Raw genomic sequence first — 25719 nt, forward strand, 5'->3', positions numbered from 1 at the left:
ATGTAAAAAGTAGGTTTCTCTTGAAAACATCAAAGTAAAAAGATATGGAGTCTAAATTATTTTTACAAGTTTATGTTGTTTGTGAAGTTCATTTTAATTATTAGATAGTTTTTGAAACTTAAAAAAAAAGTATCTATTAAGGTATGCAAAATAAAATTTGGTGAATTTAATGGATATTTATAAAAGACCCAAACCAAAACACCAAAAGTAAATTACTTCACTTAAAATTTACTTTCTCCATTATTAATTATCAATCTTTTTTTTTTCAATTTTTCTTAGAGTTACTCCTTTAAGTGTGTAAAAAAGTATCCCTTAGATTTTTTAATATTTAGAAAACAAACTGTAATTTCTATCAAAAAACAATCTTTTTAAATTTTTTATTAAAAGTTTTTGTTTTTAAAAAAAAAAAAATCAAAACTGTTAATTTTTTCTTTTTAACTATATTTTTAACAGTATACTCACAATTCCCACTTAAAAATTTTTTTTTTTGTTAATATTTTTTCTTTTACTGTTACCCTTAGTCCGTAAGCAGTTTTCTGATTTGATCAGGTGGGAATTCTGGGGTTTTAAGGAAAGTTTTCTCTAAATATATATTGTGGCCTGGCAGGGTTAAGGTCTTAATGACAGTTTTGAAATTGCTCTGAGTTGAATGTTGCAAGATCAAACCCCATGACCAACACATACACAAAAAAAAAGTTTAAGCTAAATAAAACTAAAAAACTAGTTTTCGGATTTTCAAAGTTTTGTATAAATTTCCAATGATGAAAATTTCTGTCTACATATTAAAAATAAGGAATCTTTAAAGTTTATTGAGTTATTTAAATTACAATAATTGTGACCAATATTTTACATTTTTACCTTTCAAATAAGAGTTGGTGTTAATCTTTGAATAAAAACCCTTAAGCCCTTAAGCCAAAATCAGATTAGGATTTTTTAAAACATAAACTACATAATAATTAGTTTCCCACATTTTTTTTTGTTTATAAAGTTAAGAAGTTTTATAAATAACTAATTTTAGTACTTATTCTTTTAACAGGGTTGCCAAGTACTCAAGATAATCAGTAACCCAGAAAATGTTAAGTTTTGTTTTTACAGTCAGGCTGATTTAAGTTTTTTGTCTTTTAAAACTCAGGATAGTTATAGATTTTTTTTTAATAATCTCAGCACATATTTTATCTAGGTTTTTAATGAGATACAGTCAATTAAGTTGCAATAGTTTGTTGTTTTGTAACCAATTTTGTGGAAGAACTTGATTTTATTAATTATAAAACAATAAAAAATAACTTTTTAAAAGATCTTTTTAAACCCAGGATGACTCAGGTCAGTTTAAGGTCACTCATGACAGTTTTTGTGACTCAAAGAGTAAGACCCTGTTTAAAATATAGGTGCTTTTCAACACGATAGCACATTTTTGTTAAGTTTTTGTTTTTTGGTGTCAAAGTTAATTTATAGATATTTTTTTAACCAGATAATAAGTATCTATGAAATATTTTACAGTTTATAATCAACAAAACAATGTTTTACTTCTATATTGGCATATAGGAGATCATCAGTTGTTATAAACAAATCTGAAAATAAAATCTTCTTAAAGCTAAAGTCAATAATTTTGAGTTGTTTGATTTAAAACAAATTAAAACATGATAAATATGACAGAAAATTATTTAAAATAGTATCAAATGATACCTGAAAGAAAAGTGGGTTTTTGGTTCAGCGAGAAGAAAAAGAAAAAATTGAGCTGTCAACAACTTGCCATCGCATTAAAGTTTGTATTTAATGATAATAATTATTATTAAAAAAAAAAAAAAAATGCTATTAACAAATTTCCACTACACTTAAGTTTTAGTTTATGTATTTTTAGTGTTATTTAAATTTACAGCTGCCAACAAACTTGCCTTTGCACTAAAGTTTGTTTTAAGGTTTTAGGACAGATAGTTTTTCTTAAAGTTAGTCTTATTTTTTCACAAAAAACTAAGCTACTAGCTGTTTTTTACTGTTTTAATAATTTAAAGTAAATTTTGAGAGCAATCTAAGTTAAGGGCATAGGGGGGGGGAGGGGTAAAACATTTTTTTACTAAAAATAACGTTGGATCTTATATGAAAGCTTAAAGTACAAACTACAAGCCAGTTATTATAGAATCAAAAAATATTATTTAACTTTAAAGATATTGTAATTTTTATAAAAAATTTCCAATAATAGCGTATGGACTGCAAGTTTTCAAGGTCAATTTTCTTGGAAATTAAAAAATCACTAAAAACCTATCTTTTCCTTAATTTTTTGAGATAAAGACCTCAAATTTTCAGGAAACGTTCCTTTTATAATTTAAAAGACTTTGAATGTTGGAATTTTAAAAATATTAAAAAAAAAAAAAAATTAGATAATTAAAACAAATAAAAATGTGGTTTTTTTTTAAGAAAAATTTTATTTTTCAAAATTAAAAAAATTCCTGCATGCAATCTTTTTAAAATATAATATTGCACTTTCTGTAAAAATTTGAAGAAGATTGCTTGAAAAATGAAGGAGGAGATAGATTTTTAGTGAAATTGTCTTTTTTCGCATTTTTAGTTTGCACTGTCCATTAGGAACCGACTGAAGGTCACCGACTTTGACTGCTCATATCTCAAAAAATACTTTGAATTTTTTCAAGCAGTTAAAAATGTCTGATAGCTCAGATAAAATTCTATAAGATCAACTTGTAAAAATCAAGGTGGAGCCCCCTATGGCCTTTAAGGGTTCAATAGGTTCTTAATGGTAAATGAAAATAGACTGTTTCACTAAATTTATGTAAAAGAGTTTATAATAAAATTTAAACATTTTGTCGGAAACAATTTTGCTTTTATAGAATGTAAAACAAAAAAAACTTTTTTTTTTGGTTACAAACAATTTTAATTTATATTACTAAAAATCTCATTTTACAAGTTGTTTGTTATATGAAAAAGAACATTTCCTGAAAGTTTGAAATAAATTACTTTGAAAATGAAGGAGATAAACTTCTAATGAGATTTTTAAATGTTTTGAATCCATACAGTTCTATCATATTTAACTAATCTCAAAAAACAATTAATTTTTGATGTTCTATAAACAGCATCTTATAGTTAGTACTTTAACTTTTGACTATTAAATAATAAACAATGTTGTTTTTGTAATGTTAGATCTTTCCTATGCTTATAAATTATATGTTAAAATATTAATTATTCAAAAAAAAAATTAAGTCAAGTTTTAAGCAAATATATGACCATGTTTTTGTAGTCAAATTTGTTGAACTCCAATCAAAATATTAAATTTAAATTTAAAAAGATTTAATGACATAAAAAAACACAAACATCATTAGTATTTTTAGCTTTCATAGTTGCTCATGTTGCTTTGTGAGTCATATATTATTTATAATTTGAAAATTATAAAGTATACACTGTTCTTTAGTTAGCAAATATACGCCTAAAAGTTTGTTAAAATACTTAAACTTTTATTAAAAAGTAATTTTTTTTGTACTATTTTGATAAAGATAAGTTTGTTGTAACAAAAAAAACATATTAGAGAAAATTTAATTTTAGATATTGTTATTATTTTATTGATAATATTTTATTAATGATATTTTATTGATAATATTTATTGATACTATATTGATAATATTTTATTAGAATATAAAAAACAACATATATTTAATTTACAGAAAATATGGATTTGAAGCAGTAGAAGTAAGTCTTCTGTTTTGTGATTTATGGTGTTTATTTTGATTTTAAATATAAATATTTTATCATTCTCCTTTAAAATTTCAAGTTAATAAGTTAAAAAACGAACTTATAGTTTTTTAGACTTTTAGCATAATCTAAAAACAAATATAAGTTTCTAAAATAACAATGATTGATTACAGTTGGCTAATTTGTTATGTTCTCATTAGTATCTTGGAAACATACAAACAGTAAAATTAAGTAGCTTCTATTGTCAACATGTAAAACTCTTCACACCTATTTCACTGCTTAGATTTTCACACCTAACTATACAAACATTTGTTTTTGTTTGTCTGGTTTATTTTGATAACAACAGTCTGTGAGATATTTGTGTCTGTATTGTGTTTTTTACAAGAAGTTATAAAGTTTTTTGGTAATGTATAAAATAAAATTATAAAAGCTTTTTGTTTATATGAATTAAAATCTTGGGTGTTTTGTTTCACTTTGACGTTTAAAATATTTAATTCTTAACAGCTTTTTAACCTAAAATCAGTTTAAAACTTAATTGAAATAAGAAACTATTGAACATCAAAAGTTTATGAACTTTTTCATCTAAAAAATGATGCACCAAAAAGAAAACATTGTTCAACTACAACTTAATATTAGTTTTCTCTTTACACTAATTAAACAGTTGCTGTATAAATGCATTCAGTCAATTTCTCATTTATTTGATTAAATAAATTATTGTTGTAAATGGCATTATGTAATGCTAATTAAATCTTAGCTGTAAGCATTTTATTGAGTGTGAACTTTAAACATCTGTGGATGTTGTTATATTACTTGAATCAAATAGTAATTTATAAAGTAACTTTTATATGATACATAAAGTTAAGCAAAAATTTTTTATAAATGTTGTAATTTTTGATTACCTATCAAAAGAAATATCAAACACTGTTACTCCTATCTTTGAATCTGTAGCTAGAAGTTTAGTTTTACACTAATGTGACCTAGATTTAAATATGCATTTATTTATATTTTTGTTTTGCTTTATGAATTACAACAAACAGGTTTGCTAAAAAACCTGGAATCCTTGAAAAACATAGAGTTTGACAATTCAGCCAAAACAATCTGGGAGTACATGGAGGTTGAGAAATTAAAAAAACCTGAAATTTTGAACAAAAATATCTAAGTAACATGACTAAAATAACTAAATAATATTTTACATGAAAAGTAACAAAATTTAAATTAGATACAAAAATGCTTTCATAAAGATAACAGTTTTTTTGAGTCAACAATTTTTTTTAATAAAAAATATATTTAAAGTAGATTTACAGTATCTTTTCAATGTTGTGATACTATTTAAGACAGTTGTTTTACATTAGTTTTAATTTCATACTAAAAATGGACCAAAAAACCTGTTTTTTAAAACCTGGAAGAAATTTACCAAAAACTTTTGGCAACCCTGACACATGTATAAAAGTTTTGTTTGTAATTACAACCAGCTAAATATCAAAACAAATAAAATTTTTAAAAAGAAAATTATATATAACTTTTACTAAAAATACTAAAATTTTCAAGTATTTGTTTAGCCTGGAAAATGTATTTAAAAAATTATATATTTTTACAATTAATACACAGAAATAATCTTTTAAACACTACTTCCCTAAAAAGACATTTGAAGTAATAATAAAGTCTTTTGTTTATAAGTTTTCAATATTAAAAAAGTTAAGAGTATACTCAGTTTAGTAAAAATAACAAGTTGATACATTAAATTAAAAGTTTCAAGTATGCACAAGCTGATTTAAGTACATGATTACTCTAAAAGTTGTTGCATTTCAAAAAAATACACAGATAAACACTAGCAGATCACTAAGCAACGTATGTTTAGTTATGTTTACATAAAATAAATTTATTTCAGTTAAAAATATAGCTGTGTATTACATATGTTAAACATATAACATATAAAACAAGTTAATAAGCTTTGTTGTTTTTGTAATTACAATAATTTTACCCATAAACACCAGCAAACTTATTAGTTATAAGGGTCCTTTTATGGCTACTATTTAAATTGTATGTTTATTTTTAGATAGACACCACTAGACTGATTAGTGATCAGGGTCCGTTTGTGGCCATCATTCACAAGTTCACAGATCTAATGATTGATTCAATGAATGGGAATAAAAATGCCGAAAATTACATGAATCAACTGCAAGTAAGTCTCCATTTCAAATAAATGTTTATTGAGTATTATGGTTTTTAAATTTTGCAATAGACTTAGTGTTCTGTAAGTAACAATTCTGTTATAACATACTCTACTGTTTTTGATTAGTTAGTTATTATTGTAGAAGTTGTCACTTTACAAAGTTTGTTTAGTTGAATGAATCAACTGCAAGTAAGTTTTGAGTTTTCTCAAAACTGTAAAACTACTTTGTTTTAGACTTTTAGTATTTTTGTTTCATATTATATAAAAAATAACTTATTTAAGTTTTTACATTGCAAAGTGTATAAAGTCTATCTATATGTTGTTACATTGTTTTTAAGTTTTCTTTGAAATAAATGTTCTATTAAAAATTATTCGTTGGTAACATTTTAAATATGAAGCATAAATAAACTACAAGCAAGCAGTGTTTTATAGTTTCTCTACCAATAACTAATTAAAAAATTCTTTTCATGTTTTTTTTTTCTCACTACTCTATAATTATTGAATGTTTTTTATATATTGAAGAAATAAAACTATAAAAAGCAAACTTACCAAAAACATACTCTATTCCGGAAGTTAAAAATGGCTCGTTTTAAAAGTTATATAGTAAATAGGTATTTATTTTTTAAATAAAATATAATTTGAATACGACCTATTTAAAATTGAGTTCATTTCAAACATTAATATTTATTCCTACACAAAAGTTGTCAAAATTCACACAGTAGTGAGTTATTTTACAAATGAAACTTTATACATTAAATTCTTCCTAACCAATACTTTAATATATTATATATAATTATAATATGTAAACGTTTTACAAACAGAACTACTTATGCCAGCACAAAAACCTGGTAATGATAGACCCCCTGCCCAGCCTCAACATTTTGCTCAACAGGTATGAAACGTACAAGAGAATCAACCAAGTCGTCATACAAGGTTTGTTAATGATAAATAATTTCACATTTTGTTTTGTTTACATGTTATAAAAAGTTAAAATAGATGTTAATGTATTTGATTAATGAAGTCTTTTTATATCAAATTTTTGTTATTTAGCTATATAGGTATTTGTATTGACTATAAATGTGTATAGGTTGTAATCTAGTTATGAAATTTGTTTAGTAATTTTTAGTTGAAACTGTGTTTTAATTTAGTTAATTTGTTAAGCTCAATTTAGTAAGTCACTCAAGTACTTAATTAACAGGTCTTTTTTAAATTTTATATACACTATTAGTTTTTTATCTATTTATTCATGAAATTAAGGAAGTGAGAAATTTAATAATTATGCTCTAAATATAACACTTGCAGTTAATAAAACAGTTATTTAATTTAAATTTTATGAGCTTATTAATATTTGTTTTATTTTTTACTGTAAATATCATCTTACAATTTCATTACAACTCACTAATATTTATAGTACAGTTTTAGTATACAATTTTAAATTTATATATAAATTGAAATAATTATTAATGATAAAAATTTACTGTAAAAATAAAATATGTAAAAATCTCCATTAAGCTAATTGTTTGATTTAAAAAAAAAAACAATATTCTAAATTAAATTAAACATTTTCAAAAGTTTTCAAACAAATCAACACAACATAACAATTTATATAAGTTGCTTTTTAGAGTCGGTTTTCAAATACACTTGAGTAAATTTCGAGTATTATGTGATAGCACTCAAGTTTAAGTTAAGTCATTTGAGTAGTTTCAAAATGTTTAGTTTGTATATTTTAACCAATGTTTTTGTATTTTCGCAAATAATACATAAAAAAGTACTTAAGTTTTTTTGAAATTAAGTTATTTTAAGTAAGACACAGCTACCATTACTTTACCAAGACTTTTTTTAAGGATTAAATAAGTATTATTAAACACTTAAGTTTAACTTTAGCGCTTTTTGTCATTTTTACAAATATTAAGTTATTAGAGTTTAGTTATATTAAAAACTATTGGTATTATATTTCAATGTGATAGGATACTTTATGAAAACAATGAATAATTTATAGCTTTGGGACTTTTTAAACTTTCAGTTGTAAAAGTTCAAAGTTGTTTTTTTTTCACTTTATTCGAAAAATGTAAAATAAAACTACTAAGTTAAATTGAATATTTTCAACAAAAAGAAACAGAATGTTATTACTGAAATTTTGAGATTTAAAAACTATTTTCATGAAAGACACTAAAAGTTTCATTGGGTTTAGTTAAACTTATAAGATGCGTCAAAATTTTATTGTATTGAAAAATGTTGTCGAGCTTTTATATCAGTAAAAAAAAAAACTGTAAACAAAATATAATGCAGATTTCCATTATTTTTGTCAGCAAAAGGTTAAATGTTTTGTTATTTTGAATGGCATTTAAAACAAAAAATAAATAATTTCAAAACAATATTTTTTGCACTCGTTTGTTAATTTTTATTGATTGAAATAAAAATTTTGACACACACTTTCAATGTTATTATTTTGTGCCATTAAAATTTTTCAAACATTAAAAGTCAACATGTTGTTGTCACAGCTTTGCAATTTAAATTGTGGTTTTGTTGCATTGTAAAACTAAAAATCTATACAAATTTGTTTCATGCAATCAAATACTTGTAAACTTTTGTTACACTTTGAATAAAAAGCAAATTTAACAATCATTGTGGTTGGAGAAATAAATTTATTTACAATGTACTAGCAAATATTAGTTACTTACCACATTAAGGCCATAGGGGGGGGGGGGGGTAGGCCATGTTTTTTACAAGTTGATCTTATTATATAGAGTTTTTACTAAGCTTTAAGTTGCTTTTTACCGTTTTTAAAAATTCGAATTAGTTTTTGAGATATGACCGGCCAAAGTCGGGCCGCATAACAGGTTCCTTATGGGGAAGGAAAAACTAAAACGGCGAAAAAAGACTAATGCATTCAAAATCTATCTCCTCCTTCATTTTTTAAGCAATCTTCTTCAAACTTTCACAGTCTATTCTTTATACAATAACAAAAAAACGTTATTTGTGACTTTAGAAAATTTCAAGTAAAAATACTTTTTTTTTGAAAAAAAAAAATAAAATTTGATAAAAAATCACTTTTTTTTTTTAATTTTGTCAATTTTTTTTTATTTTTTAGAATTATTAAAATTCACAAATAACGTTTTTTTCTCATAATGTAAGGAACATTTCCTGAAAATTTAAAGAAGATTGCTTGAAAAATGAAGGAGAAGATAGATTTTAAAGCCCGTTTTTAAAAACTCAAGAAAAACGGCTTTAAAATTACCCTTTATATACCCTTTATAAAGACAACCCTTTATATAACCGGTCATAAAAAAAAAGTTACTTAATATTTTTAAAATCTAAAAAAAGCATCTGAAAGATTATGAAATTTACTATAATATAAGTCTATATGTTATTTTTGGTCAAAAAATGGCTTCTACCCCCCCTATGGCCTTAAATAGTCTATTTTTAAGGTCAATAAATACAGCTTGTAAAAAATTTTTATTACATGTCCACAATAGAGTATCAATAACAATAAAACACTTTTCAATAAGAATTAACACTTTAAATACAATAGAATTTATAAAAGTGTTTACAATAGTTTCTCAAGTAAAAGTTGACTGATGCAAAAAAATACATGAAGCATTCTTAAAGTATTTAAACAATATAAATTTGACATTAATAAAAAATAGTCTATCACTTATAGTATATATAAAACTAGAAAAGATAAAAAATAAAGAAATTATATATTTTATTTCTTTTAGAAATGTCAGTCATTTACCACATTAAAAAGTGTATTTGTCACTTAGTTCAACAAGTACATTTCAATAAAATAAATTAACCACATGTTAACAACAGTTTCTCAAATAAAGCATTCTCAAACTATGTTCAGCCAATAAATTAACATGAATATAGATTAGTTTGTTATTCAAACAAGAAATGTCGACAAATACATTGCTTTTTGTTATCAACTTGAAAATTTCCTAAATCACACTTATCAACTGCTGTTGTGTTAAACTAAGCTATTAAATATAATATTAACTTGTGTTTAAGCTAGATAATCGATACGTCATAATGAGTTTAATTAATAAATGTGTATGTAATAGATAATTTGTACCCCAAAAAAGTTGATTTGTTATTTATTTTCGATTAAACAAAAAAAAAAAAAAAAATAATAACATTTTCTGTGCCCAGTAAAATACTTTCTATGCACCGGTGCACACTTTGACGACCACTGTACTAAATAATAATAACATTTCAGGTGAGCAATTACACGTTCCCAGCTTCACGCAACTGTCGAGCACCAACGTCGACGAAATCAAAATGCAGCTCAAAAAAGACAACGTCAAGTACCCGTTCAGTGAGTGTATAAAAAAATTAATAAGACATACATATAAATTTATACCATGAAATAAAAAGTGAAATTTTAACCTTTTAATAAGTATCAAGTAGCAACTCTGTGGTATACTTTTGTGGTTGAAGTTAAGTCATTACAACTTAGCTAACCACTGTAACATTTTGAAGTTGAAGCAATTTTGGATTGACATTATTTGTACGTATAAAAGTCAATGTCAACAATATTTTTACTCCGATTAAATAAGAAAAAGTAGTTATTCAAAACGTTTTAAAACATTTCATCATTTTCTCATCATTAGTTTTAACTCTGATTCAGTAAGTAAAAATTGTTCTTCATTTGAAGAGTACAAACATTTTAAACTTGTTATTGTTATTAATAATTTTTCACTATCCGAATTTACCAAGGTAAAGTTAAAGCTGCATTTTGAATATTTTTCCATTTTAGATGTAACCACGAATAACTAAAACTTTTTGTGCATATGTATTTTTGACAATTGTTGGTTTTGAAAAAAAAAAAAAAGTTAAAGTATAAATTAATCTCTTCTACAAACTTACACATTTAAAACTGAATTCCTTATATTTTCTGCATAATCTACATATTTCCCTGAAATTTGACACCTTTGGTATAAAGCTATTTTTTTTCGCGTTAATTATTTTTAAGAAAAAAAAAAAATTCTCCACTATAGTTTTTGTTTAAGCCTTAAACACTTGCTAATCCGCAATTTAATACTGAAAGATGGAATGCAACGTTTGTCATTTAAAACCGAATAAAATTTGTTTTATTTAATTGCAACCACTGAGTATATAAGTACCAGTTTGTGCCAACGTGTGTAAATTTATATTTGGTTTGCAGTGAATTTAATTGAGTAAGTTGCAAAATTGTAAACACCTATTTTGTTTATTTCAAACAGTTTTAACGAATTTGTTCAACTTGTGCACATCTTGACATTATATAAATTAATATAATTTAGTGTTTGTTCAAAGTATTTTGCTATCAGAATATAGTATACTAGTATATCATTTTGTTTGCTTTCAAAAAAATTCTCAAATAATCTAATCAAAATTTAAAGTAATTTTTGAAATACAACATAAACAAGTGACTGTAATACTTTCAAAAGTAGCTCTTTAACATTTTTTGTTTTGTCAGTATTAAATTAAAGTTGAATTGTTATTAAAATTTTTGAGCAGGTATAATTTTTAGTCATTTTAAGGTATGAACTAAACTTAAATTAAAATAAAAACTCAGGCTTTAAGAAAATATAGACAAAACATGCATTTAATACCCACTCAATTTTAATCGAGATAAAAAAAAAGATAGTTTTATGAGTTTTTGAATTCAAGAAATTGCACATATTCAATGTTTAAATGTAATTTTTTTAAGCTTTTTCTTAACTATTAAAGTCTTTTTTTTGAACTTAAACCTGTAAACATTGATTTTTTCAAACTTGAACTTTGGTAAAAGCAATTTCAGGTAATATATGTGATTTTTTATAATGTGATACTTTCTGTAATTCAGACGCATTAGTAAATGTATTTATTATCAATTTTCCGACGATCTTATATATTTAGTTTTGTGCAGATTTCTGTATTTTTAAAAATCTTGGTTTATAACATTTTTAAATATAGCATAAAGTATAATTCAGACAATTGTGCTTAGTTATAAACATTATATTTTACATTATAAATATTTAAAAATTTTTACGAACAAAAAAACTATTTTGAACACAGTAAGATTTAAACTTATCTTTTCATGAAACATACACATTTCAAATTGAAAACAAATAATGAATTTTAATAGCTAAACATACAATAAAACGAAATTTAAATTCATCTTTTCATGAAAACAAATTATTGTAAAAACCGATTTATGAAATAAACACATTTAAAATAAAAACAAATGATGTAATCTCATAAAAAGCAAGTTGAATGTCCCCTGTAAATTTGTTTACAAGTATCAATAATTTACTTGTTAACTGATAAGAAGATAAATTTCCTCGTAATTCTGTTCGCTATGATGTCATAAAGATAATTTTTCCCTATTAGTGTTAACTATGACGTAACGCTACGTTGTACGTGTGAAAGCTGTTTAAAAATTAAAATGTTAATTCTTAGCAGGTTTTTTCACCTGTGTTTATTGTAAATATATTATTTTTTATAGTGTTAATTTAAGTATTCATGGACAAGACCTTGTAAATTATAAAAGGTTCAGTTTAATGGGTACTTTTTAAACAAAAGAGTTATAATGTTCTTTTAAAGTATTTAATTTTATTTTATTATGACTAGCTTAAAATATTGGCTTGAGGTGAGGAATGTAAAAATTTCGGATTAAGTTTTATTCCGGTAATTGAAAATGAGAAATAATTTTGAAATCCTTTTAATGGCCTTAATGGTTTATGCAAATTGTGCAAAATATGTTTAGTATAAAAAAAGTCTAGAAAATAAAATCATATAATACATATAGTCTAAAAAGTAAAACTATATACTTCATTTGTATTTATATTTATACTAAATCTTTTTTTTTATAGTTTTTCTTGTTTTATTCTTTAGTTGAAATAAAAACAAAGCAAGACTAAAGTGTTAATAAACACTTAATTAACAATTAAAAAATGAGTTAGTTTTCAACTAATTACTATAATCTATATTGAATAAAACCGTTTTGTGTTGAATGAGCTAAGAACGTTATAGGCATCATTTTATGTTACAAAGTGATTTATTGAAACAAATTCAATACAAAAAGCCTGAAATTGGCATCATCAAACATTTGTGTCTGAAATCAGTTTATTAAAGCAAATCAAATACAGCGAACATAAGTTTTATGATGCAATTTTGCTTGCTAGTTTTTTCAGCCAAAAAAAATTGTGATGTTTTCAACATTTTTCTTTATGAGGTTGCAAGGTATGCATTTGTTGAAAAAGGTCAAATTTTAGTGCAAATAAAAATTAATTGTATTTTTTAGGGCGTTGTTAACGTTATAGTGATGTAAGATCTTCTATTTTGTGTTAAACTTGTCAAGGTTGGTTGAGTGTTTAACAAATTTAAATCTACCAACTCTTTTGTGGTTAATACTTAGTTTTAATATATATATTAAATGTTGCAGTTAAAAGTAAAAACTTAACTTTTGAAGTGACTGAGTAGCTACGTTTGCAAAAGCTTTTTCAAGTTTAACATTGCTAGAAAGCTTAAAAAGTGTAAATTAAGTTGCATAAAAGTAGCTCAACAAAATAACTTAAAAAAATATTTAAAAATCGCTATAAGTTGTCAAACAAGTGTTTTTTAAACTAAAAAATTGTTCCATACAATAAACATGTTTTAATTAAGTGTGAATTTATTTTATGTAATCTTATGCACATGTCAAAGTTTTGATTATTTTCAAAATTAAATATTTTTGTCTTTGTGGTTTAATAAATTCACGTCACATGCTATGTTGTTTAATGAAATGTATCTGAAATATTTAAATTAAATTTTTCAGATGTTATGTAAGCATGCTAAGCTGAAAATTTGATGTAAACTGTTTTCCCACACAGTTTTATTTGGATTAAATTCCAAAGATTTTCTAAACATAATGAGATTTTTTAGAAAAGAGAGAGATTTAAGTGTAAATTCAATTTTTTTATTATATCATGTAAGTTTTGCTTACACAAATATTTATATTTTGTTGCTTTATTAAATAAAGCTTTTACAATTGTTTTTAAGACTAATTAACTAATAAAAATACTTTAAAAACAATAATGTATAAATTGTTTAAATTTTCTTATATATTATTTTTTTTTGTAGTTTGCAAGAAGAACTTATCTCACGGAAAGAAGTCTCATAAGGTTGGAATTTTTGTTTTTATAGTTTTAATTTGTTTTTGTTTTTCGTAAAAAGCTTTATATTATTATTGTATAAATATGAAGACTGACATTTTTTTTGTTGAATACTACGAAAAAAAAGTATTTTTTATTAAAAGTAGTAAACCCTAAGTGTTATGAAAAACATTTGACTACTTTGTGAATAACATTTTCTCTTTGTGTTTTTACTTTTTCATATATTTAAAACAAGATGGAAGTACTAAATATATAATACAATAAGTTTCTTGATTAATAAAGTTATTATTTCATTTACACTATCTTTCTGTTCAAACGTTTCTGCACAAGAAACCACTCACTTGTTTTTTATTTATATTTATTTCTATAAAACTCATCTTCAAGCAGATGTGCCTCATCTTCAACGAGGAGGGATTGAAAGACGTGGATCCTCCGTCAGTTGCCCAGACTTTCATCGATCACAATGCACTTCTTTATAAGGTTTGTTAAAAATAAAATATGTAAACTTACCATTACTCATGTATTATAGATGCTTTACCTGTATCTCCAACGTTTACTGGCCATAATTCGTCGTTTATTTCATAATATATTAGTACTTATGTGCTGAATACTCTCCGTCAGTTGCCCAGACTTTCATCGATCACAATGCACTTTTGTATAAGGTTTGTAAAAGTATTACGTTATCATTTCATGTATTACTTCATGTGTGCTCCATCTGTGGCTCAAGCGGGACACGTTCAAAATCCACCCTATCAAAACCAACCAAGTCAAACTCGAGAACCGCTTACTGGTCGAGGGTAAGGGTTAGGGGTAACAGTGACAGTGAAAAATAAGCAAAAAGTAAATAAAAAAATTCAAAAATTATATAAAATAAATTAATAAATAAAGTAAAAAAATTGGGTGGATTTTAACGCAGGTGGAATTTGATAGTATACCGGCTCAAGCGTCCATTGATCATAATGCGTTGTTGTAAAACAATAATCTACTTTATTTACATTGATAATTTTTTTTCAGTAGCCCACTCATTGATCACAACGCCTTGCTTCATACGTTGAAATAACGTACGTATCTTGTTTAAATACAATTATATATAAATAGTATATAAAGTTAGCACTACTTATGCATTATATATGTACCATCAGTAATTCAGACATTCATTGATCAAAAAGAAGCAATACTGCATAAGGTCACTTAAAAGGTTTATAGTAAATAAGTATGAAATTTATTGTATGTAGATTATTACTAGCCCAAACGTTTTTGCCCATAATGCATTAGTATAAAGCGCATATTATATATAATATTATTATATATAATATTATTATATATAATAAGGGCATTTTATATATAGTAAGTAGTAATGATTTCTTATACATTAGTTGTCCAGACATTTATCGGTTATTACACGTTGTAGTATGATATAAGTGGAAAATAAATGAAAAAAAAACTTGTATATATAGTAAGCATTAGTATAAAAACTTTAAATAACTATTGTATAAAAAATTATTAACTATCGTGCAATAGTTTATTAAGTTTTTAAAAGAGTTTTTCAAATTTTAGTTCTTATCTATCAAAATTACAAACTTAATCATTATTAGATCAGTCAATAATTTATTAATATGGTTTATCAAATATAATCTAAATTATCAAATTAGATATATTGCTCATTTCAATTAGATTATTTTTTAATAGAAAAATTCAAAGTTTATTAAACATTATATATTATATTTACTATGCAAAAATACGAGCTTAATCAAAGTGCTGTTTTCCAGAAACTTATTGATTTTAATTTTCTTCAAAGTAGTCAATTCAAATGTGATTACTTTGTTCATGTTAGTAGTAGTTGCACAACACTTTTCTCAATCAGTACGGTTTTATTCTGTATTTACTTTTAAATGTATGTTACTGTTTAATGTATGTTTTTGAAATTTAGTTTGACGATGGTTTTATTAAACTGTAAACAAAATCCTGCTCACAAGTTTAATAAACTTTCTACATTAGTTATGTTTTAAATATTTCAGTTGTTATTAATTATGTTTAATTTATTTGGTGAGTACTTATAAGTCTCCTACCAGTATTTTGGAATATATTAAATTACATCTAAAAAATATAATAGTTATCAAATAATTTTTTTTGTTTTACAAGTTGTTGTGACTTTCAGTTAGAATATTTGTGCTTGATTACAGCATAATTTTTTTCCTAATATTCAAAGTAAAGTTGATAAAATATACAGTCTATTTTTATTGATATTTACTTTACCTAAGTATTTGTTAAATGTATTTAAAAAAATGCAAAAAGTTTCCGTTTACTTATAAGTTATGTATTTAAACAATTTAGAACAACAATGGGCATACTAAGAAACATTTATTGAGAATTATAGTTTCATCTGATATAAATGTTTATTAATAAACATGTGGTATAGATCTGCGGTTATTAGTTAATACCATGTACAACTTGTCTAGCTAACAGGTATTAAAGAGAAATATTTTCTTTATTTTTTATTTTATTTGTTAGCTCACATCAATAAGATATGCAAAATTTGAAAAAGTAAGTAATAAATTTGTTTAAAAATATTATAAACAATAAATATTGTAAATGTTTGACAAGTTACAAAGATCAATAATTTATTCTAAACCTTGGTTTGTAATGTAGTTTTTTGATAATACAACATGTTTAAAACATGAGTTTTTAAAAATAGTCAATTCAAATGATGTTATGTTGTACAAGTTAAAGTTTGTACTATACTATTGTTATTTAGTTAGTATATTTTTGAAAATTAGATTTTGTAAATTTTTACTAGAAGTTTGAATTTAATGCTTTTTTTGTTTTACTTTTGTATATAGTATTCGAAACATGTTAAACATATATTTCTTGTAGTTTTAGAGAATACAATTGTCTGTTACTTAAGTTTAGTTTTACCCGAGTATTTAAATTCAATAAGTCAAAATATACAAATTATATGTACCAAACACTCAGTTAAGTAGATTTAAAAAAATATTGTTTTAAGTTAATGAAAATATGTAGTGGAAACTCTAATATTATCATTCACAAAAGTTAATCGAAGTACTGGAAGTAAAAGAAAATTGATCATAATATAACATTATATATAATTTAATTTATTAATATAAATATAAGATATTAACATAATTTATATTGTTGTGAAAACAAATAAAAAGTGAAATGTTTTTCTTTTGAAAAGTTACAAGTAGCAACTCTGTGATATACTTTTGTGGTTGAAGTTAAGTCATTTGAACAACTTAGCTAACCACTGTAACATTTTAAATTTCAAAATTAATATTATTTGAACGTAGAAAGTTCAATGTCAGATTAACAAAAGGTTGAAAAAATTAATACAAGCTTTCCCTACTAAATCAATAAATTATAACAAAGTTAAGAAGCGTTTGTTTTCATTTGTTAATATGTAGGGCACTTTAGAGTGGAAAGGTTGTAGGAAAAAGAATTTACATTATAATAATTCTAAATTTATGATAAGTTTAAGAGGAAAATATCAAATAGTTTTATTATCACGTAAATAAATACTTCTACGTGATATAATTGAATTCTTGGCCCTCTTATGAAATTAGCTTGAAATATTTTATTTAATTTTACCCTAAAGTTATTTAACTCTTATTTGTTTCAATAAATTTTGCTTTAATTCTACTTGTTGACAATATATCGTTATTTGTATAATAGAAAATTTAATCCCAAGTTTTTTACAAGTAATTCAGTTGGTTAAAAAAGTTGAAAAAATTTAGTCAAAGTTTTTATTCATACTTTGATTGATTAATACTTCCTCTTAGGAACAATAACTGCTGTATTACATTTAAATATGCAAGTATGTACAAAAAAAGTTGTTCACCATCATTTTTCTTTATAAGTTTTAATTGTGACTGAGTATTAATTGATCATAAAAGTAAACAATTAAAAGTACTGTACATCATATTTGAGAAAATACATTTTGTTTTACGTTAAAATTTAATTTGTTAAATCTCAATGTATCACAGTAAAAATATTTTAAGCATTTCTTTAAAAAAATTGACCTTCACAAGTTCAATTTTTTTTGCAAAAAAAAAAGCAATAAAACGAAATTGAAAGACAGATTGAATTAAATGAGAATTTTCAACGGCACTGAACAAAAAACAAACATTTATTTAAACTTTTATTTTATTTGTTCAAACACACCCACTTTATATTTTCTCACTACTTTAAATTGTGGGTTTTCTGTTGCTATTTGTGTTAAAATGTTTGTTATTTCAAATGTCTTTGATGTTACGAAAAGTAATGCATTTATCAGTTTACAGCTTTACCATAGAAATATAAAAGCTTTTTATTTGTTTTATATTGCTTGAGTATTTTAAGTTTTCCAGAACTTTTAGTATACAAGTTAAATATTTTGTGGTTATTTAATTGAAAGTTGTTCTAAAATTTAATAATTTATAGTTAAAAGCTTTATATTACTTTACTCTTTATGCTGCTATATGCACTTAATATTTTTTTAGTTTCAAATGCCATACAAAATTAACTTTTTTTTTATCTAAGTATTTATATAAAAAACTAAATTAGGAACAGTCAAAAATGTTTAAAAATCTTAAATTTCCAAACTTTAAAGTCTAATATCTTGAGTTCTTAATTGTTTTTGAAACAATTTTTATTTATTTCAAAGAAGTTATTTAAAAAGTATAAAATATAATTAAATTGACTTTTATTGTAATTGTAAAGGTTTTCGTTTGTTATAAAAACTACATTCACCATTAAAACAGTCACCATTTTGGAATGACAAAATACCAAAACAAATGACTTAATTGTTGCAATTACTCAATAAATAAAACAAACTTTTTTCATAATGTTTTTAAAACTTAAGTGACTTATTGTGATTTAGCTAATTGTCTCTAAAAAGTCAATTACATGTATATATATTTTATTATGTAATAAATTTAGAGAAAAAAAACACACCAAATTACCCAAGGCAACATGATTTAATTGTTGTTTTTTACTAATCTGACTATTTTAATTGCCATTAACAATACCAATGACCCAATGAGGCATAAAATTATCTTTGTAATTTTTACTAACAAGTTAGGACAAACAAAAGTATTTCAAAGTTGTTTTTCTCAATTTAAATGCCACTCTACTGACAAGGTGTATTTTTGACGAATTCCTGAAACATTTTTCTTCTTAGAAAAACTTGTCATTTTAAATCATGCGTTATGTGGGAAAGTTTTGTTGAAAATTGTTAAAATGTTTTCCTATTTGAAGATCTTAACCATTACAAGTAGCTGAAATAGTATTATTAGTTTTAACTTATAAGTTGTAAACGTTTTACTACATAAATTATTAATAGCATTGTTGTTAGTTTTTACTATAATCATATAACTTTTTAGTGAGTACCTAGATAATAACAGTTTCTATAACTTTAAAACTGCTTATAAATGACAGAGCTTAGATATTGTAATTTAATCTCAAAAAAAGTTTTTACTCTATCAAGTAGTTTTATATATACTTAAAGTTCCCCTTAAGCATAAACGTTAAAAAGTTACGATGTAAATTTAAACAAACGAATTTATATCAAGCAGTTATTATTGTATGTTTTTAAATATTTTTTTAAATAACTTATAAACCACACAGTATTATTGAGTAAATTGACATGTACGAATTTTTTTTATGCGCAAATTTCCGTAAAATTTAAACATCACATTAGGAATACTTATCTATAATTTACAACAACCACCTTACAATAAAACGCGCCTTATTCACATTTCCCAGGAATAGTTTATCCTTAGTTCTTAGAATAAATTTATTATATAAAGTTCACCAAGGGCCATACTTGACAATTTAAAACATGTTCCAAATACGATCCTTTTTAAGTTCTTAGAATGCATCTTACTATAACACTAAAGGTCAACAAAGTTTTTGTTTTTTTTAATATTATTGAATTAGTATTTGAAGAACGTATTTTCTCTAACTTTGGTTATAATTATAACTTTTAATTAAACACTAAAAAAAAGTAATTCAACATTTTTTTTTCAAACTGTATAATTATCTTATATTAATCAATCAGATTTAAAGATTTGAAGTTGTAATTTAAAAATAAAACATATTAATATTTTGTAATTTTTTCTAAAATATCTATACTGCTACAAAGTTTATTTTTGGGAAATACTATAACTTTTAACTACTATTTTTATTTATATAAAACATGAAGTTATGATTAGAATTCATAATGCACATCCATCATAGAACTCTAGACAAAACTGCCTAGTCAAAAGTTCACTGTAGGTCAATACACTACATGTACATGCGTGTAATTGTATATACAAGAGGCATTACACACATCAACGTAAATAACATTGAAGTAATGCTATAAAGTATCAAAGTTTGATTAAACAAGTTTTACAAGTATAGCTATTTAGAAATGTAATGATTTTCCCTTCAAAATTTCCTTCTTAATTATCAATATGATTAAAGAAAAATGTTTGTAGTCTTGTTTGTCTAAATATTTCTAATAGGGGTTTTAAAGCTCATGAATATGTAAAGTTTGTATTTACAAAACTTGTTTTGCTTATTATCACACTTATACTTTTTTGTTCAATTGTTCAAGTATTTTAGCGAATAAAATAATGCGTTTGTTGTATATTTAAAAATGTTTTTTTTATTGGTTGTGTGTTTATTAATTTAGCCTAATTATTATTTTACAGTTGTTTTTCATAAAATAAACTTATGATTCTAGCTACAATTCAAAGTATACTATGTACTTTATTACAGAAGTTTACCATTAAAACTGGTTTGTAAGGGATTTAAATATTGTATAATAAAGTATAAAACATTTTTCGTAACAATACTTCTAGTTTTGTTAAAATTACATATGAAATCAAAGAAAATATTAAATTTAATTACTATTTTACAGATATACGTGACCGGAAACAAATACGATTTGGTAGAGAGGCCATCTTTGAAGAATTTTGCGCAAATACATTCGGAAAACAACGGAAATATGAAAACTATATTCTTCAACAGTCATGACATCAGCAGCGTCGATTCAACCAGAAATAAGCTCACTCAGGTTTTTAGTTAATAAATTTTAGTTTGTATATAATAAACCAATATTTTCATATCAACGTTTAAATACCAACGTGTAGAGAAAAAAAAATTCATTACCAATTTTCTCCGAGTTTTGAATAATCTATAATTTTTCTTTTCTATCTAAATTAAGTAACTAACCTCAGTTTTTTTAGTAGTTTTCTTGCCTATTTATTTAAAATATTTAAGAAAATATCGTATTGTAATAACTATATAAACTAAAATAAGTATTTTATGACTTAAGAAAAATAGTTGTATAGTTTACACATGATTGCTTAATACAGAAGAAAAAAAACTTAAATAGAATAGCGTTTTTTGGTCTTTCTAGCTTGGTCTTTTCAAAATGATGTTATTGAACTCTCCCATTTTGTACCATTATCTCCCAAAAAAGTAATTTTAGTTTAGAAAAGGCAGAAAGCAACTGCTAGCTGTTAAACATCTTTCTAATGATGTCAACTTGTAGTGAAAGTCTGATTGTTATGGCAGTAACAGTTATATTAATCAAAATTTAATTGATTTTTTTAGAAAAAAAATTGTACGCATTCACACTTTTAGATAATTGTATACATTATAAAATAAGTTGTAAAGAAAGTATAATATCTAAATAAGTAGTTATAAAAATTGCAAACAAAAATTTTATTTCTTATTGCATTCAAGAAATATACCAAAGTATTTAAACTCTCTACACACAATAGAAGTTATGAAAAATATTCAATTATGCGCGCTGGATAATAAGGTAGAAATATAAACAAAAAGTTTTGACGTCACTGCTTATATAAACAAAAGTTATTATTTTAATATAACGTCTTGGATACAATAAATTGAACTTTTTTGAAAACAAACTGACGTAACAAAATTTTTTATAAAATTTTATAAAACTGTTTTTATTATATCGTTTCAAAATAACAAAAACAGAAACTACTTTTTTATTTGTTAAATGCGTTTAAGAAAATACTTAGTTTTAAAACATTGTTTTATCACATAGACTTACGATTTGTATTTATAAAAAAAATATATCTTAACATTTTATAATTTCAACTGATAACTTTGATTTTTTATTTACTGAAAAGTTTAGAAAAGGTTGTCAAAATTAAAGTTGCTGTTTCAACAATAATCCTTTATTTTGTATTTGTCATTGCGCTATCATTTGAAAAATATGCTTACTTGAAAATAATACTTTTGAAAAGTTTTTTGTTTTTTCTTTTTTTTTTACTTAGTTTTTAGATTTAATAGTTTAAGGTATTCTTAATTTTTTGCAGCTAACTATTTTTTAATTTGTATTGAAAATTTTTCAAGACAAACTTTAGTTTTGTTTTTTTATGACAAATTACAAATTAAATAATTATTAAGCAGCTTATGAGTACTAAACTTAATATTATTTTATAACGTAGTGTTGTGATATAAATTAAAATTTAAGTTAAGTGTTGTCCTTAAAGAATTTAAAGTAGTAGTGAACATTTTTTATGAAATATAAAACCAGAGCATATGATTTTAACCACAAGTTCTTATGTGTATGTACCACTTAAAGCATATGATAAAAACTTAAACTTGTACACAATAAAAACTAAATTAATTTTAGCAAATACTAAATTTATTTAATAAAAATATAAAAGTTATGGTGTGCTTATTATAATAAAATGTTGTTTCCTTCTAACAATTTTATATCTAAATACTAATTATTAACGCGGAAGTTTTTGTATAGTTTGCATTTGTTAATTATGATAACTTATACTTTCTAAAAAATAAATGCAATATTTTCTATGATTTCTAATACTTTTTACTCCAAGATAAACTTTTTAAGATTTTAATTAACATTTTTGTAAAGATTAGTCTCTGTTTCATTTTATGAATTTTTCTAGTAATTCAAAAAGTAAGTAAAGAAATTTAGTTGCAACCCATTCAAAATTTTAATGTAATAAAAATTAATTTAAAAGTACTGTAAAAAGCATCATAATGTTTTGCATTTCTTTATAAAAGTAAAAAAAGATAAATAAATTCGAGTAATTTTCAACTAGAAATTTCAACTAAAACCTACAACCTTAGTTTTCAACTAAAAATACAAGTATAGTATAAGTACAATCGTATAACATGCAGAAGGCTAGACACCCAAAACATTGGGTGAAGCATATTGATCATATTTATTGATCAGTTGAGTTTAAAAACTTACAACTTCCTAAAAAACTCCTAATGCCGTATACAGTGCGTTCATAAATAGCTCTGTGATGTTTTTTTTTTCATACAATATACATCTAATAGACAATATGTTGTTTTATTTTAGTTTAGTTTAAATCACTTTAACACTTACAGACAAAGTAGGGCAACATGTATACGACATAAAACAAACACAGATACCTACATTTCGCGCTTAATGTGCCATGCATCAAAATAATTTATTCTGGTGTGAAATTATCATGTGTAAAAGTAGCTCATTAATTTATACAGTCAGCAGTTCCCTAACAACTTACCGTTAACCACTATTAATACATAAAATATTTACTTAAAATTCTTTAAAACTATTATTTCTCAACAGTCCGGAGACTTGCCCTCACCGCCAGAAGTCAACCACTCGCTGATAAGAAACATAGTTCGAACACTGGGTAGCAGCATTGAGATGACCATGTACGGCTGTGACGTCATAGTTTGCCCAAGAACCAACAAGCATTACGTCATAGACGTCAACGTGTTTCCCGGTTTGATTGTTTTTGTTTTGGTAATAAAACATGTATGCGCGTAAGCCTTGAACTTTTGGACTGTCATTTAGGATTGTAAACCAACTAAAATCTAGTAGTTTTTGAACTTTTAGGATTTTTCATTAAGTTTAAGTAATTTATCTATGAATCAGCGGTTGTCGCACATAATTTTAACTATTGATGAAAATTTAATTTTAAATCGATTTAAATTCGTTATGACATTTCGTTCTAACTTTTTTTAAAAACTTCTACTTTTTTTATCTTAGTTCATCAAGACTAGACACGCTCAATTGCATTGGCTGGATTTAAGCCACACTCAATTTTTGAAAAATATTTCGCCCTCTTTTTTATATCTGTTCAACCTATTTAAAAAACTACTACTGTTGAAATTAAAAGACTTGTTGAAAATTGTACAGAAGTTTAGTGCTTGGTAATAGCAGGTGTTAAATTAAAGGATTAAAAATTTTTCTTCAAGTTTTGTAATTATTTTTTGTGCGCTAAATAGGTAGAGTATACAAAGCAGGGTATCCCAAACTATTTTTTGCAAAGACCCCATTTAGAGAAATTAAAAAAGCTATGGCCTCCTCCGACAAAATTTCTAAAATTACCATTAAAAACCCTATGATCTTTTTTTGCTCTTCATCATCAACTCAAGAGTATTTAATTTAAATTTAGAAATATGGCCTTCTTTTACAGCTTATGGCCCTCTAAATTTCCTGAAATTTTTCCATAATGTCTAGTAAAAGTTTAAAACTAGCATTAAAACACCTAAGACTCTTTTTTTACTCTTCATCTACAGCTCCAAAATATCTAGTGTAAGTTTCAAATTAAGACCTCATGGCCCCCCTGTGGCCCCTTTACTTCTCATGGCTCCCAAAACTTCAGTAATGACCCCCATGGTGGCCGGTTGGTCTACTATGGGAAACCCTTTATTAAATTATTCACCCAAAAATTTTACTTTCGCTTCCGCTTGACTATAATGTTTTAATGCTTAATACAAATGCTAAATATACTTTTAAACACTTTATTATCAGGATACGACGGAGTAGACGACTACTTGGAAGTTCTCGCCAAAACGGTGTCAGACAAAGTCGACAGCAAAATGAAAGCAAATCGTTCAACTAATGGTACTAATGGCAACCATTTGAATGGTGCTCACTTGAATGGTGTTTCTCATCACACTAACGGTCACGCATCAAATGGTGTTACAAATGGTTCCAACCATTTCGACGACAAATGATTTTAAATTGCCACAAATTTTTAATATTCTGAATGCTGAAATTTCTAAAGTTTTTCTAGTTCTGAATTGAAAATGTGTTGGTACTAAAGTTAATTAAAACGAAAATGAAGGTTTTATTTTCTATTTCTGTAAAGTTTAATTGTTCTTATCTTTCACTGACCAAACCTTATGCAATTTTTGAAAATAAAAGAAGACAATTTTTAATTAAAATACGTTAAAAGATCCTTTCTGTAAAGTATTTTTCAGTTGAAAATTAATCTCAATCTATTGCGTCTAAATTATATTGAAAACAACTTTTGTAGCGTGCTTTTTCTTTATTAGATAATAAAAAAAAAGATTAAATTGTCGATTTAACAACTGCTGACAATTATATTAATTATGCATTTTGTATATTTTTTTATCATGTTTATTTTATTCTTCTATATTTTTGCACTTTTTCTCGAAAATTTTTGTATTCACATTCCCTGTGTACCTTATAAATTAAAAAGTATATTTAAACTTTATTTTTAAAAAACAAAACTCAGCTCTTTGTTTTTGTATTTATTTTATTAGCTTTTCGTAATGCAGTGCTAAATGAACTTTACTAAAAACAACAAATTTTGAATTTATAAAAGTTTTTTTAGATTGTTTTTTATAGTATACTAAATAAAATATTGATAAAGATATTTTTGACTATATAATTGAGTTTTTCTACCTTTGGAATAAAATATTTTGTTAGTAATCTTTTTA

At 24.3% G+C, this 25719-nt stretch overlaps 1 protein-coding gene across 2 annotated transcripts; it reads left to right on the forward strand.

Annotated features, from left to right (window-relative positions):
• The first annotated feature begins 1651 nt into the window (after positions 1-1651).
• LOC145849892 (inositol-tetrakisphosphate 1-kinase-like) lies at positions 1652-25511 on the forward strand. Of its 2 annotated transcripts, none has more exons than XM_082954991.1 (10): positions 1652-1762; positions 3669-3693; positions 5753-5878; positions 6691-6802; positions 10086-10184; positions 13955-13995; positions 14371-14466; positions 20888-21043; positions 23591-23750; positions 24785-25511. In XM_082954991.1, exons 1-10 carry the CDS (start codon positions 1677-1679, stop codon positions 24988-24990), a joined length of 1107 nt encoding a protein of 368 aa, XP_082811117.1. In that variant the 5' UTR covers positions 1652-1676; the 3' UTR covers positions 24991-25511. The 2 variants fall into 2 exon arrangements, with proteins under 2 accessions (XP_082811117.1, XP_082811118.1); XM_082954992.1 differs by having other exon boundaries at positions 14374-14466.
• Positions 25512-25719: the final 208 nt, after the last annotated feature.

Source organism: Thalia democratica, chromosome 2 (assembly GCF_965202585.1).
Source record: "Thalia democratica chromosome 2, ktThaDemo2.hap1.1, whole genome shotgun sequence".
Classification (NCBI taxonomy): Eukaryota; Metazoa; Chordata; class Thaliacea; order Salpida; family Salpidae; genus Thalia; species Thalia democratica.

Excerpts from the sequence above, each read along its gene's own strand:
- LOC145849892 (XM_082954991.1), top strand. The coding sequence starts at position 1,677 with ATGATACCTGAAAGAAAAGTGGGTTTTTGGTTCAGCGAGAAGAAAAAG. Across the intron at positions 1,763-3,668 it reads CAACTTGCCATCGCATTAAA|AAAATATGGATTTGAAGCAG; the intron begins GTTTGTATTTAA and ends TTTAATTTACAG. Across the intron at positions 21,044-23,590 it reads CCAGAAATAAGCTCACTCAG|TCCGGAGACTTGCCCTCACC; the intron begins GTTTTTAGTTAA and ends ATTTCTCAACAG.